The sequence below is a fragment of the Cnephaeus nilssonii genome, assembly GCF_951640355.1.
Source record: "Cnephaeus nilssonii genome assembly, chromosome: 21".
In the NCBI taxonomy this organism is placed as follows: Eukaryota; Metazoa; Chordata; class Mammalia; order Chiroptera; family Vespertilionidae; genus Cnephaeus; species Cnephaeus nilssonii.
In genome coordinates, this window is record NC_137092.1 from 10,960,472 (window position 1) to 10,976,740 (window position 16,269).

A 16,269-nucleotide genomic window follows, 5' to 3' on the forward strand; every position below is an offset into this window, starting at 1 on the left:
GTTGGGGGTGGGCGAGGTTACTATTTGTAAAATTCACAAAGTGTGCATTTTTAAGACATGTTTATCATAATTATTTAAAGTCCTTGTCTGCCAATTCTTAACATCTGGTTTGTCTTTGGGTGTGTTTCTCTCAACATCTCTTTCTCTTGACTGTGGGTACAATTTTTCTTTGCTTCATACTTACCGTAGTTTTTATTACTTACTGGACATCATGAGTGATGCATCGTAAAGTTTATCTTCCACTAAAGAACACTGAGTTTTGGTCTAGCAGGCAGCTGCCTTACGGGAAGACCACCACGATCCTGTGAAGGACTTGGTTTTGGGTTTTGCTCTGGTGAGTCTGTTTTGCCCTTAGTCTGATGGTTTAAGTCTTAGTCCTGGGATACGGGTCTTCCCACAGTATGACCCCTAAGGGGATTCGGTGGAAACTAGAGGTGTTTCCCCAATCCCGGATGTTTCCCAAGCACCTCTAATTTGGTAGGACTTGAATTCAAACCTCCCACTCCCCAGAACCATGCTCAGCCTTCCAACTTTTTCGTTCTCTTGGCTCCTAGCTATCGTCTTGCTCATGCCTAGCCAGGAATCACTTACGGATTTGAGTGGAGTTGTAGGCACTGGGGACTTCTCTGTCTGTGGTGCTGGCTTGTCCAGGCTCCTCAAATTGCAGCTGCTGTGACAGGTCCAGACACCTTTGACTGCTCAGCCAGTGAGACTTCCTTTTTCTGCTTGCACTCTATCCCTCTTCTGCTACATGGACTGGGGAATGACTTCAGGGAAAAGGAAGTTTGCTCTTCTTTTTGTGAGCCTCATATCCCTTCCAGTTATTGCCTGCTTTAGATTGCTCTCTGGTACCTTTAATATTCTGTCCAGAGTTCATACTTATTGAAAGCAGGAGAGTTGGTCTGATATTATTTGAAGTCCTTGTCTGCCATTAATTTTAATGATAAAAATTATAGTTATAAAGTAGTCTTTCAAAATTTTCTACAGCACAGTGTTTGATAAACAATGGAAAGTCACCATGAGTTACATAGGATCCTGTGGATCGGTGATTACATTTTAGAATCTCTACGTTTTGGTAAAGTATCTAATTGAAAACTACATTTTAAAGTAAATCATGATAGCCCTGGCTCAGTTGGTTGGAGTGTGGTCCTGTGCACCAAAGGGTGGTGGGTTTGAATCTCAGTCAGGGCACAGACCCAGGTTGTAGGTTTGATCCCTGCTAGGGTACATATAGGAGGCAACTGATCAGTGTTTCTCTTTCACATTGGTGTTTTTCTCTCTGTCCCTCTCCCTTCCTCTCTAAAATCAATTAAAAACATATCCTTGGGTGAGGATTAAAAATAAATAAATAAAGTAAGTCATTATATATATGTTATAAAATACAACTTTGTGTCACATTTTACCTAAAATTTGTCTACTAGCTTTAAGGTACATGAAATATTAATGACTAATGATTTTCCTTGCTGGCCACTTTTTCATAATTTTTTTATCTTTACCATAAAATGAAGAATGCTGCCTTTTGGCTCACTAAATACCTTTCACAGAGTAATCTTTGTGTTTGTGTTTTTTTAATGTGATGCTTAAGGAGTTATTAATTCAGGAATTTTCCAGCACATGCTATTTATGTATACCATATGTAGCAATGTAACAGACAACTGTGGCTGTGGTAGTAATTCATGAATATTGTTATCACATTATTTCACTCTTCTTTGGGAAGCCATGTAATAATCATCAGTGTGTGAACCTGGACTTCTTAAAGAGGCTCAGAATGAGTGTTGCTGGAGTCTCATCAAGTCACCTATGAAGTGATGGACTGTCCTGTGGAGCCACCAGTGAAGGGGCTGGGGCCAGGGCTAGGTGAGCGGGTGCCAAAAACTCAGTAATCAAGATTAAATAATGTTTTTATGGAGTAGTTCAAAAATCAAAATCAATGCAAAAAACTATGATAAAAGATGTCCAAATGTTAAATAAAGATTAGATCAGTATTGCTGATTTTTCTCTGTTGCCTCATACTCGGTGTGGTTCAGTCTGCACTGGGACTGGATCGAGGCATCTGGAAGATCCTGCGTGGTGGCATGGAGAGGTCATAGGGTGTAGGTCAAATGGACTTGAGTTTGAGCCATAATTCCTGTTGCCACTCAGATCTTTGACAAGTTAAAGAATATTATGCTAGCTAATATTTATCAAACACTTATTATGTGCCAGGCTCTGTGCTCAGTTAAGCTCTTTACATGCATTTTAGCCCTCATATGAAGCAATCAGTCTTAATATCTCTGTTTTACCAGTGAGTATATGGAAACTCAGAAAGGTTAAATAATTTGCCCAAGATCACATAATTAAGTAGCTGACCTCTTAGCAAAGTGCTATATCTCTGAGTCTCAATTTGCCTATCAGTAAAATGGGACAGAATTACCTATTTTAAAGTGATAGTACAAACCACATTCTGTAAAGGGTTTGTGGAACATTTGAAAGAATATGAAAGGTAATTTTCCAGATAGGGGATATGATTAAAACTCTACTGTATAGAGTTCCTGGTTTTAAAATAGAGCCAGTAGCATTAGGTAGACCTACGCAGCTCTCTCTCTATCCCTTGGAGAAGACTAGGGGTGTTGAACCTGCTTGTAGCTACATGAGTGTATGTGGGCCAGGCTCAGCTAATGCTGCATTTCTGAGAAGTGACCTTTGACTGGAAATCTCAGTGAAATTACTGCAGATGAAATGTAAGAAGAGGGTTGAAGGTGAGGATACAGGATATTGGCAATTAAAATGCTTTTTAGTCGAGAAAACCAGATTGAAAAACTTGAAACTTCTCCCTTCTTTTTCCTAATGGAAGATGAGCAAGTTCTGACAGATTTTATGCAGCTGTGAAATTGAGACAGATCAGATTCAAATGACTTCTGGTAAACCTTGCTGCCACCACAAAGTCACAAGTTGTTAAACATAGCACCTCCCATTTGCGCAGTGAGTTACCGATGTATAGATGTGTGTCCTGTAAGGCTGTCCTTGTTGAGGCAGTGTGGTCCAGTCCTCTAACAGTACCATTCCCAAGCGATTCTTCTAATTAACACATATCCTTGAAACATCCTTTAACAAATATGTTAAGTGTTCCTCAGGAATTTTTCATAAAAGAAGTCTTGATTATCAGCTTCTTATCAATATATAACAACAGAATTCCCATACGCTTTTAACTAATTCTTATTCTTTGGGTTGGAACCTTCATAAACATCATTGCTAGATGGTAAAGTTGGAGAAGATGGTTTGCTTGTCTTGGGTAACTGCCAGTAAATTAAATCAACTAATTTTGTCCTGCAAACCTGGCGTGAATAGATGTGAGTTTAGCTAGACTTCTTTCAACACAGTCCCCAGGTTAACCATAATCCTATGTAAAGTTTCTTTCTTACTGTTTCCTAGTGGCATGTCAGCACCCTTAATTTCATGTAGGAATTCTTTGCCCCCTTTTTTCTTGTGACTAAGCAGGATGAGAAATATTTCTCTTTCAGGATCTGAAGTAGCTTAATTAAATCCTTCATTTTAAATTTTGGCTATCCGTCTTTCATCAAGACTCGCCAGATTGAATGCATGGGGTGGGGATCTTAGAATGTGATAAAAATGTAATTATCAAGACATTTCCAAGTGCTGTTTTCTTTGTTAAGCTACCATAAATGTGAGCGTGTGATGGAGGTTTTCATTAAGCCTCTTTTCAACATCCTGCACCTAAGGAACTTTGTAGCTGGGAATGAACTTTAGTGCCTCCTTCACCCCCACTGTGTGTGTATTATGTGCGTATTTTATTTTCATATTTGTCTTAGTTATTTTTTACTTTACACCTTAAGTTAAGGTATATTAGTGCCTCTGGGCTCCCCAGAGTTCTCTACATTTAGCCATCGTCAGTAATCTTCACCAGCACTGTTCTATGGGTCCAAGTAGGTGTTATTGACTCTTATACTGATGCCTTCAGCCTTCCCTTATTGCAGCAATTATATTCTGTTTAAAACATTCCTCTCCTAAACAGTGTCCTACTTGGATCTTTATGAAAAGGCCTTTATAAAAGAAAAGTAAAAGCAAAGACGAATAAGCGTATTATTTAAGTGACAAGTGGTATTCCTTAGTGGAATATTATATCCAATTTTCTTCTTCATATAATTCTGAGGAGAAGGTAGGTGTTAATGAGAAAATAACCTGGCTAGGAGCTATGTAGAACAGTAGCATTTAGGGTACTGAATCTATATAGATTTGGCCACTTTCTCACAGTTTCTATACCTATAAACTTGTATCCTGAACACTGAAGGTTAGATAGAGTCTGAAGAACTGCAGGATCCTCTCTCTTTATCTTAGTTATCTCTGGTTGCTACAACCACAGACTGGGTGGCTTAAATGACAGACATTTATTTCTCACAGTTCTGGAGCCTGGGAAGTCCAAGATTAAGGTGCCGGCTGACTTGATCAGACAAGGTGCTAGTTCTCTGTGAGGACCTTCTTCCTGGTTTGCAGATGTCTGCCGCCTTCTCGCTATACCCTCACATGGTGGGGAGAGGAAGTTCTGGTCCCCTCATCTATTTATAAGGGCACTAATCCCACAGTGAGCACCCCACCCTCATGGCTTCATCTACCTAAACTTCCTAAAGGCTCCACCTCCAAATACCATCACATTGGGATTAGGATTCAACATATGAATTGGGGTGGGGCACACACACAAACATTCAACCTATAACTCTTCAAAGAAATGTTTAATTTTCACCACAGTGGTATTTATTGAGCTAGCCACTATGATTGAGCACTGTAGTGGGGATTGTGAAGAGACAGGAAACCCAAGAGGCCTGAGCTGTCTGACTTCCTTGTCACAAGTACACATACTTTGCAGTGTCTGATGGCGAATGTTGTGTTTCTCTGGCATATGACATGGTGGCAGTCCCCTGACATCCTGCCTTCTTGTTGGGGAGATGAGGCATACATGTATGTATGAAATAAAATCCATCTGTAATTGCCCAATATAGTAGCACCGATGTTAGCTATGGCGATTCAGACAAGGGAGCAAGGGGTCAGAAGACTACTAGTAAAATCAGAGGGGTTTTAGTGGGTAACTTAGTTAAAAATCTGAAAATACTGATGATGCTTTAGGACAGTGATGGGCAACCTTTTGAGCTTGGTGTGTCAAACTTCGCCAAAAAACTGAGCATAACTCGGGTAGTGTGTCACTTTGAGGAAAAAACATTATTTCGCAAATGTTTCATCCTCAGGAGCAGCAAATGTTTCATCCTCGGCATGCGGCTGCGTGTCATCAGAAATGGCTACGCGTGTCAGTGCTGACACGCGTGTCATAGGTTCGCCATCACTGCTTTAGGAGGTGGGTAGGGAGAATGATGGAAGTGGAAGGGCTATCATTTCCTGGAAAAATCATTACCAATATCTTCATCATTTACTTCTTAATGACATAGTTTTAAAACTTTTCTACATCTTGGTTGCCCTCTCTTTCTATACTTCAGGTTGAGTGAGGTTTACGAAACCAGTAGGTGGATTAATCTGGTTTCATAGTGACAGACAAGTGATTAAAAACTCATTCCTTTAGTACATGTTGGCTGGAGGGCTTGAGGACAGAATGTCTGGAGTGAGGGATGAGGGGAAGACCTGGGAGCCGGAGGAGAGGGCAGCTGGAGTAACCACCACCTCCTGCCTCCCTCTCAGACCTTTTTGGACTTGACTGTTGACTCTTGTTCTGCTTCCAGCACAGAGCAGCCAGGTAGGCTTGTGGACACCGTTTACAATCAGAACTCAAGCATCTCTGAGGCACGAAGAAGAATGGGCTGGGGTAGGAGGAGTGATGGAGAAGCAGAAACACTAAGGACAGGGTCAGTTTTCATACACAACCTAGTGCATTGTCTTAACTGGGAGTTCAAGCATCCCAACTTTAAGTCTCTTCTGTCCAGCATATCCCTGGCCTGGTCCAGTCCAGTCCAGGGATCCAGAGAGAGTAAGCATCTGTTAGCCAAATCTTTGGTCACCCCAAATTAGCTAATGTCTTTTACTGCTTGTTTCCTCTGATTATATAGTACATATCCAAAACCCTCAGTTATCCAGAAAAAACCAGGGTTGCCTCTACTGTATGGAAAACATTTGATACTGGTTATGATTCTCTTGCCTAGACCATGTAGAGCCTTAGCCATTTAATCACCTGTCCCTTTAAGATTTTGAAATGCTGGTTCCTGTTGTGTAAGCCGGACACATCTCCTTGAGGAATTATTTTACTGGGCAACTCGCCCCTTCTGAAAACTCAGTCATCCTGAAAAGAACCTCAAGAACCTCTTCGACTTTAATTTTTGTGCTTTAGTCCTATTTGTATATAATGATTGTGATGTCTAATTATCACATATTGTTAAAACTTACAGCCTTCAATTTCTGGGTCACTTAAAAAACGGACAGACTTGATTACTAATGAAAAGTTGACTCATTTCCTTCCAGGCAAAGGCTGACACTGACTCTCAGAGTTCATAATTAGTCTCCACAGACGCAGACTCTAATTATGGGCTATCACCTATTCTTTCCTAAATGTTAAGCATCATGAGCTGGGGAAGCAAGACAGGCATTTATGTATTGAGAGGATATATATAAATGATACCTGAATGAAAAAGGTCCTCCATGAACTTAATGAAGTAGTCAATTCCCTGCAATTTTAAATTTGGTGCATCTCTTCCCAGACCATGCTTTACGCACTCATCAGTCATTTTTAGCCTTGTGAAATTTATCAGCAGCTCAGATTCCATAAGAGACTGCAGTGTGTACCATAACTGTACAGTGCATAGCTTGGGAACAACTGGCTTCATTCATTCATTTTTGCCTATTACTGTGAAGGGTGCTTTTTGTAAACTCGTGTGGTTGGAGTATGTTTGCCATGTTTTAATCACAAGTAGACGTTTCTTTCCCCCTCACGGTTCAGAGCAGTGAAATGTGGTAAGATACTGATTGTGTGCTGGAAGACCACCTTCTGTTATAACAGCAACACAAGGCTTTCAGCACGTGTGTGTGCCCTTGCCCAATCTTCCCAGTGATGATGGAAGAGACTGGGTGCTCAGTTCAGCTTTTGAGTTCTGATAAATGAGCGCAGACTATAAACTGGAAGATAAGGGCATGTGCAAATTCTTGTGTAAATAAAGCATGGTTTCCCATTGCAGTGGTGACTGATTTCACAGTTTCTGATGAAGATGAATGACGCTGTGAATTAACAGCTTTAAAGCTTATATCACTGCAGCTTCTTCTGGGTTTGGATTTACTAAAATCAGCGTGTGTTTACTGCTTCATCCAGATGGGGGTGGGGGGAGGTGAAAAAGCTGAACACAGGGACACCAAGTGGGGTGGTGTTTCAGATGATTCCCAGCCTCACAATTCCCCGTGAAATTCTTTTCCTGTGGGAAACTTTTAATTTGGAAGTATTCAGCCTAATGTGGGAACCAAGATTAACATTTTCTGAAATACCTCTACAAGAAAAGCAGAAATGTTTGTTCCGGAAGCCGAATTTACATAGTAGAAAAATGGGCTGTCCTGCAGTATTGGGTAGTGTTTATTAGTTGTGCTTAAAAAGTTGTGTGTGTGTGCATATGCATACAAAAGTAAGAGAGAGAGAGAGCGCGAGCGTATTGAGGGTATATTTGTCTTTGTTTCCTTTACATCCAACCAGCAAAGCCCTGGAAAGTGTGTTTTACCACACATCAGCCCAGTAACCAGTCCTAACTCTATACTCGAAGACTGTTTTTAGTTCTTTTTGTCTTTCCTTCTTGCTGAGTAAGCTATAGTGTATTTGGGGCAGGGGCGGAGGGGGGAGGGGCAGGCGGGGGTGAGTGGGAGTGAGAAAGGGAAGAAGTCGACATGACAGAGCTTCTCCCTTTTCTTCCCTCTTCACCAGGAAGGAAGTGAACTCGAATCTTCATGCATATGTTTCTTTTCCTCCCCCGCCCCCCCCCCCCCCCACCCACACACACAATGTCAGTAATTAGCATAACCCAGTTAGTTACCTTTACACGGAGTTACCGAATGAACAAGTTGACAGTCTGATGAGATGTCAAACTTGGAGGTACTGGGAGGAGGGGGATATGAGGTTTGACTCATGGGTTGGGCCTCAGGAATGCCCGCCGGAGACTTTAGACTGGATTCTGTAGGCTCTAAGGCATCTAGAAGTTTGCAGCCAGAGCCTTGGGAATGAAATGTTAAATAGCAACTTTCACTGGTTACAGTTAGCCTTGGCTGTTAGCAATTATTTTTATCTACTTTAACAGGGGGAGCAGGAAACTAAGCTGGCATTATGGTCTCAGAAAAGAACAGGCTGATTTGGGGCCCTTTCAAACTGCAGACCTTTGTTACTGACCAATGCTTAATTTGGTTTCTGGGTTTTGTTATTTTTTTTTTCCTCCTGCCCTTACCTCATTTACCTTAACAACAGCTCCCCCCCGCTAGAGCTCAGCCAGGGCACGCTGCCACTGCGGATTGGGGGGCCAGGAGGCCCAGAGCAAGAAGAAAGTGGGTTGAAAGCAGAGTTCTGTGTAAAGAATTTTCTGCTGGAAACGAGCCCAGAGGGAGTAAAGAGGATCTTTAATGAGGAGCAGCTGCAGGGCCGACGCAACCCACATGAGACATTTTTTTCCCCTCCGTTCCACATTCTGTATAGTTTTTAAAAAATCATGATTTTGAAATAGCTGTTTTGTAAAGCCCGCCTCTCTTTTTCTTCTCCTTGTATGCAGTAGGGTTTTGCTTTGTTGTTTTATTTTTTTTAATGACCAAATCCTCGCTTTAAAAAAAAAAAAAAAAAAAAAAAGGCTAAAGGCAAAGCTGCAGCACAGCCCTGGCTGCAATGTGGGCTCAGCCTGCTGCTACAGAACATTCGGTGGAGAAAACAAGGACAGAGAACACTGGCTTTTCTTTGGAAAGGGGCTTATTTCCTGCTCAGACGTCGGTCATCTTGGAGCTGACATGCCGCTACAGTGTTTTCAGCTTTTCTCTGGACGAGTGGCTATTCACTCAGGAAACTTGAAAGGACAAATTTCTCTGTCCTGCATTACTAGGGAGACTGATTCCGAGCCGCAGCCACTGCCAGAGAGCTTGGACTTGCTATTCAAATCCCAGGGCCGTTGAAATCTGTAAAGTGGCTACATGTAAACGAATCCAGGCTGCGGGTGACATGTGAGAGCCGGGGTCTGGTTCTCATCTGTTTGACCGAGGGGGGCTGCGTGGGCATCCTTTCCATTGGAAAGTCTTCTGGTTCCATTAGGCGGAGTCCCTTGTTTTTCTCCCTCCCTCCCTCCCTTCTCTCCTTCCTCCCTTCCTCTCTCCCTCCCCTTCACTTCATTCCTCATGTGTGTGTTTGAACAGTAACAGTGATAGAGTGCACCTCTTTTTTTAAAAAAAAAATTTTTTTTACTGATTTCAGAGAGGAAGGGAGAGGGGGAGAGAGATAGAAACATCAGTGATGAGAGAGAATCATTGATTGGCTGTCTCCTGCACACCCCACGCTGGGGATGGAGCCCGCAAGCCAGGCATGTGCCCTGATGGGGAATCAAACCATGACCTCCTGCATGGACCTGATAGGCATTCAGGTCAGTTTTGGGAATTATTTTACAGGAAAACCAGCTCCCCTCTCCCAACTCTCCCTGTATTCCCAGCCTCCTCTGTGGACTGGGCTCTTCCAGAGTTCCTGAGCTGGAGAAGGGGGGACAGAATGGGAGGGTGTCGCCGAGAGAACCACTAAACTAAGCGATCTGTTCCCTCCAAGAGGCAGGCGCTCGAACCGTTTTGGGAACAAAAGGCAGCTGTTAGATTTATTGGGTTATATTTTAGAAATATATTTTACATAGACCTGTATTCAAGATGTAGGCCATTTTCGAGAAAGCGCTCCTGGGTTAGCGCAGAAGAACTGTAGATTTGTGAGGGAACATGCATGATTGACCATGTTTTCAGCCTCTACCCACACGCAGCTTGAGCCACCTCAAGAAGAGAGGTATTCAAGCCCTTGTTTTCAGGCCGAGTCTTAATCCCCACTCAGATTAACGGGGTATGTGTGTACTTGTATTACAGTTGAACAGGGATTTGCAGAGGTGAAAGGTCTCCTGCCTTAGGAAACACGGGCCCTTTATTTCTAGCCGTCTCCCTTACCCAGTTCTCCCCTTTCCGTCCATGTCCATAATTCTGCCACGCCTCCTGGGGACTGAGGACTAATCTTGTACCTCAGGATGATTCTTAGGGTTGAGTTGGCCTGTGTTCTACCAGGCAGAGCAGTATGGGGTTGGAAGGGAATTTTTTAGCAGACTTGATTGGAAAACTGACTTTATCCATCATATGAAATGTAAGCTGCTTTTTAAAAAATATTTTTTAAAAATATTTTTATTGATTTCAGAGAAGAAGGGAGAGGGAGAGCTAGAAACATCAATGATGAGAGAGAATCATTGATCGGCTGCCTCCTGCACACCCCACACTGGGCTCAAGCCTGCAACCCAGGCATATGCCCCAACCGGGTTGACTGGGAATCAAACCATGACTGCCTGGTTCATAGGAATCAGTTGCCTAATGGTACATAAGTATACGAGGCACCTGCACCACGGTCTCTAGACATGCCCTTCCTCTCCCTCCGCCTCACACAGAGCATCAGATGGGAGTTTGACAGAGGCACAGGAAAGACATGGCAGTGGGTTGAAGAAGAGCCACCCGGTACAAATCATGTAGTGCATAGCACGGCACTGCATCTGCTGTCAGAGGGGTCAGAGATGGGTAGGATGGTTTGGAAGAGGCTAAATGGAGGACATCGGTTTGGAGCAGATCTTTGGAGCAAAGATGGAAGAAAGGAGCATAAATTAGACATCACAGAAGGGAAAAGATGAGGTTTCTCACTGTAAAGTAGAAAGATGATTTTTATATAGGAAACAGTATACAAGAGTGTGGAAGTAATCCGGAGAGTTCGTATTACGGACTGCTGAGCAGGAAGGCAGCTGGTAGGAGTGGAGCAGAGCAGCAGGTCGCAGATGCTAAGGGACTTGGATTTGAAGGGCTGGGCACTAATGCTAGTTGTGAAGGGTAAGGCATCTCAATCAAGAAAACTTGGAGAAAAGGTTCAGCATGGTGAATTTAAAAGGAACAAATAATAGGCTAAAGTTTGGGTTAAACATGTTGTACAAATAAAGGATAAAGAAATGTGTTATAAAAGTAGTTCGTGTGGGGGGAAAATCATCTGGGAGCACATAATAGTATTTTGTGGCTTTAAAAAAAGTGAACACAGTGTTAGGCTGCAGTAGTGGAAACATCGTGTCCAGAAGGTGATGATCCAGCTCTGTGCTATTCCAGAAAGAACATATGTGTTATGTTTTTTCTTTGTTTGTTTGTTTTTCCCATTTTGGGCCCCACACTTTAAAGAGGTTTTGGATGAACTAGAATCATCCCGTTGGGGGAGCAGGATAGGTCTGATGCCTCTGCTACCCACTAGCTTAATCTTTCTAAGCTTCAAGGTCCTCCCATACAGAGTGCAGATCATAATATAAGTTACTCTTATAAGGAGTAATAAAAGCTGTAAAATGCTTAGCAAATACATAATACATAGTAAGTGCTTAAAAAATGTTGGTGACTATCATTATTACTATTGTTATCTTAAGCATGGAAGAGCTACTAAAATAGTGAGGAAGTCCAGAAATAATTTTATTTATAATTAATATGTTTTTATTGATTTCAGAGAGGAAGGGAGAGGGAGAGAGAGATAGAAGCATCAATGAGGAGAGAGAATCATTGATCAGCTACCTCTACAACCTGGGCATGTGTCCTGACAAGGAATCGAACCATGACCTCCTGGTTCATAGGTCGATACTCAAGTGCTGAGCCATGCCGGATGAGCCAGAAATAATTGTATACTGAGGAATAGGCCAAACCAATGAATCCTGGAAAAAAATAAAGCAAAGGGTCGACATAACTGTCTTTGGGTTCTTGAAGGGCTTCTGTAAGAGAGCAGAGGTTTGTTCCTTTTTGTTCTAGAGGACAGGGATAACCAATAGGTGGAAATTGTAGGGAGGCAGAATTTAAAGGAACATAAAAGATAAATTTTACATACTATTAAATTTAGTCTTTTAATAGTATAGTCACAGTTATGTGTAACCATTACCATGATCTAATTGCTTAATATTTTCATTAACTCCTCTCCCACCCCAAGAAACTCTCTAGTCCTTAGTAATCATTCTCCATTTCCTCCTCTTCCCAGCTCCTGGCTGCACTACTCTATTTTTTAAATCTCTATGCATTTGCCTATTCTGGACATTTCATAAAAATGAAATCATACAATCTGTGGCCTTTGTGTCTAGCTTATTTTACGTAGCATGATGTTTTCAAGGTTTATCCAGGTCATAGCATGTATCGGATCTTTATTCATTTTCATGGCCACATGATATTCCATTGTTGGGATATACCACATTTTATTTATCCACTCATCAGCTATGGACTTTTGGATTGCTTCTACTTTTTGGTATTGTGAACAGTACTGATACGAATGTCTTTACAAATTGTTGTATGGACTTCTCATATTTTCAGCTACCTTGGGTATATACCAAGGAGGGAGGCAGAGTTTTAAGATATCAGGAAGAAAGAGCTTTCTGACAATGGGATCTGCCCACACTGAAGACTGTTCTCTAGTTGAAGTAGTGAGCCTGTGATTTTATTTTACGTAATAAATGCATGGTGTTTTACTATGTACTGATATCATTCTAAATGCTTTATAGTTATTGAAGAGTCCGATGAGGTAGGCATGATTATTAAATCCATTTTATAACAAAGAGGGTTTAGTAACTTGCTCAAGATCACTCATCGCATAAATGGGGAACTGGGACTGAAATAGAGGTGGTCTGGTTCTAGAGTCTGTACTCTTGGTGGCAGGAATAATAATTTCAACACTTATTAAATTCCCACTACCAGTCTCGATATGGCTTCTTCTTTAAATCCCTACTTGTGGGACTTCCGTTCAGCTAGATTTCAGGTGGTTCTGAAAGATGTTTGTTCTGTAGTTTAGTTGTAATTTTGGTGTGGTTGTGGGAGGATGGGTACTGTATTTATGCCACCATCTTGACTGGAAGTCCAGTATTTTATATATTTTAAATAGGAGAGGAATTTAAACAGACAAGTATCAACAATGCTGCATAAAAAGGTGCTATTACACCATACCAGTCTGTATGTACATGGAAAACAATCTCTGGTTGTAATTTGCTTTAAATAAGAATCCTGTTGACTGGCCACGGCAGACCACGCTGAATCACCACCTAGTATTCTGTCACCAGCCTAGACTCAGAAGGACATGGGAACGTGTGATTAGCTTTTCTAAGCACTTCTCCTAAGTCAAGGCAGTTTTGCGGTTGCGTCTTCAGGCCTTTGCATTCTCAATCTAGTGTTTTCTTGACTGGAATGCATGATCTTGTAAGTTTTTTTATCTGTAAGAAGTCAAGTGTTTTCATGGACTACTCTCTTTTCCACACAGATGTCCAGAGGGCTTCTTGGGAGAATATTGTCAACATCGAGACCCCTGTGGGAAGAACCGCTGCCAGAATGGTGGGACATGTGTGGTCCAGGCCATGTTGGGGAAAGCCACATGCCAGTGTGCTCCGGGGTTCACGGGCGAGGACTGCCAGTACTCGACCACTCACCCCTGCTATGCAGCTCCTTCCTGTCTGAATGGAGGCACCTGCCATGTGCTCAGCCAGGATGATTATGAGTGCACCTGCCAAGTTGGCTTTACAGGTATCCGGTGGGACTCAGGCCCAAACTCTCCTATTCTCAGTGTGTGTCTTTATTTAGCATCTTTTAGCTCTTGACATCTGGCTCTTAAGGTCCGCCAACTTGGTACATACTTACCATTATGGTAAGGAACTGGAATGTTCTGGACAACTATTTTTAGCTTCTTTTTTTTTTTTTTTTTTTGAGAATTTTAAGAGAGGAGAAAGAGAAAGAAATACTCAGAAGCATTTGATTGTTTAAAGTATACCTGTCAGAATTGGGGACCAGATTCCCCTCACTATTGCCGGCAGAAAAGCTGTTCATGCTATTAATTACTTGCATCTTGAAATCTCCTATCCCTAGACATTCAGGACATTAGCTGTTTTGACTTTCTGAACTCTGATTATTCCCTTTGCTTCTGCATTGCTTTGTCCTCATCCATTGCATTTTTGTGTTCCTTGGAATTCTGTTTTGAGGCCTCTTTTAAGTCTTACTGCAGCTCTCCCCGGGTACTCTCTGTCTCTGATGGCTTTAACTGTTCTTGTCTTCATCTTCATCTTCATCACTTGCTGATGACTCTGGTAGTCATCTTTTTTGCTCCACCCTGACCCTGACATTCAGACTCATATTTCTAACTATGTATTGCATATTATCCTTGGAAATTCAACAGGTACCTCAAACTCAACATGTTGATATAAATTGTGGTACATTCCAAGTACTTCAAGCTAGAAACTCCCTCTCCCTGGCCCTTATCTCCCTTAGACTCAGTCACTCAGTCCACCCTCTGAATTCCCTCTCATCTGTCTATTCCCTCTCCATTGCTCTCCTACTCTGCAATTGAGGTCCCTGTCATGTCCCACCTGGACTCCCACAGTCATTTCCTAACTGGTCTCCTTGCCTTTATCATCTCCCCATCTTGTGCACCGGTCACATTGCCATGCCTTTCATTATAAATGCAAATCCACTCATAAAGTCCCCTGAGTACAATGCCTAGTGAGTCCCTATCATCCACAGGGTAAGCTGCAGACACTTTCACTTGGTCCCCATCGCCCTTCACAGTCTAGACCTTACATCTTTTTATAGCCTCGCCTCCCTGCAAGCATGTAGCTTTAGTCACGCCATCATTCTCATCATTTCCTGAAAATGTCATACTTCCTATTGCTTCCATGCTGTTGCACACCCCCTTGCCGGGAATGCCCTTTTCTATAATTGGCGATTGCCCAATGTTATTTAAAACTCTGTCTTCCTGGCCTTTTCCTGAGTCCTTTAGGCAGTTTGTCTCTATGTTCTATTATTTTATATATATTGTAATTAATTTCTTACATGTCTCTCATCTGACTAGATTATGGGTTCTTCAAAGGTAGGTCTGAGCTTTATTCAAAATGAACCATAAGTGTTTATTAAGTTAGATGAGAAAAGGAGAACCATTTTGTCCCCGACAACACCAATGATTCGGTAAGTCTAATAAGCAAAAAATGAAAAACATACTCAGAAAACTAGACTAGATCAGTTAGTTTGGAATTCTTGGTCTATTGATTTTTCATGAAAGGGTGTTGGTAAGGGGATAAAATGGTTGGGATGATCCATTATTTCCATCATGACTGCGATAGCATTGATGCCAAGAGTCACTGAAGAGATCTGGTGGTTAAGAGAATACGGTGAAACCTCTCAGTTCTTGAACATCTCCCATCTTGAACAATTCAGTTCCGACCAAGTTGTTCAGGGAACAAAATGTCTCAGTTGTTGAACAAAACTTCCCTTCTAGACCTGGCAACCCTTTCATGCCGATTCGTCAGCATGACAAAAAGCGTCTCTCAGGCCACAAACAAAGGAGAGAATTCAAGTGGTGTACAGGACAACACTCCAACCAGGAGCCACCTGGCCAAGGCAGTAATGCCTTCTTTATCATTTAAATGTTACTCTGAAATGACCCCCAAATTAAAACACCTTCCTTTGTCATTAAAAGGATTTCTCCTTGGTGTTCTGCAGGGTTCTGGTCATCTTTGCACATCTGCCACTTTTGTCTGTCACAGGTCAAGTTCACCCTTTTGGTTTTGTAATGGCCCTATACCCTTCCTAGTCAGACTTTATTAGCTAATCTCCACTCTTAGAGGAAGAAACAGAGGCAGGAAGTTAATGCCCCTAGTACGTCACATTGATGGGAAACGAAGTTCAGGGACCCTTCTATTTCATTTGTGGGCAAACACTTGGTACACATGGTTGTGAGAAGGAACCATTTTAACCTCCTCTCCCCTGTAGGTAAACGTCTCTCAGTGGGATGAAGAAAAAGTAGGAAGAAAAGCAGCAGCTTTTGCATTTTCTCTCTGCTTAGCACCCTGAGATACATGTGTTGTGCCCACATTTTTATTGCACTGTCCCCTTTGATTTATATCCCGTGATGGGCAGAGAGCACTTCTGTGTGCTCACGTGTCACCTCTCTTTTAGAAAAGCTGTTATGACCCCATTTGCTTCCCTATGGGGGTCAAAGACTTGGATGTTTACTTTGACAACCACTTGGAGTGTTACAAATTCAGGGGGTTCTCACATCTTTTG

The 16,269-nt window shown here is 42.1% G+C and overlaps 1 protein-coding gene across 1 annotated transcript in view; it reads left to right on the plus strand.

Annotated features, from left to right (window-relative positions):
• The window catches only part of NOTCH2 (notch receptor 2), a 126,709-nt gene that overhangs the window by 39,586 nt on the left and 70,854 nt on the right, over nucleotides 1-16,269 (plus strand). Inside the window, exon 3 of the mRNA XM_079761326.1 lies at nucleotides 13,481-13,740. Within this exon, the coding sequence (XP_079617452.1) occupies nucleotides 13,481-13,740 (260 nt within the window). The remainder of the gene's footprint in view (nucleotides 1-13,480; nucleotides 13,741-16,269) is intronic.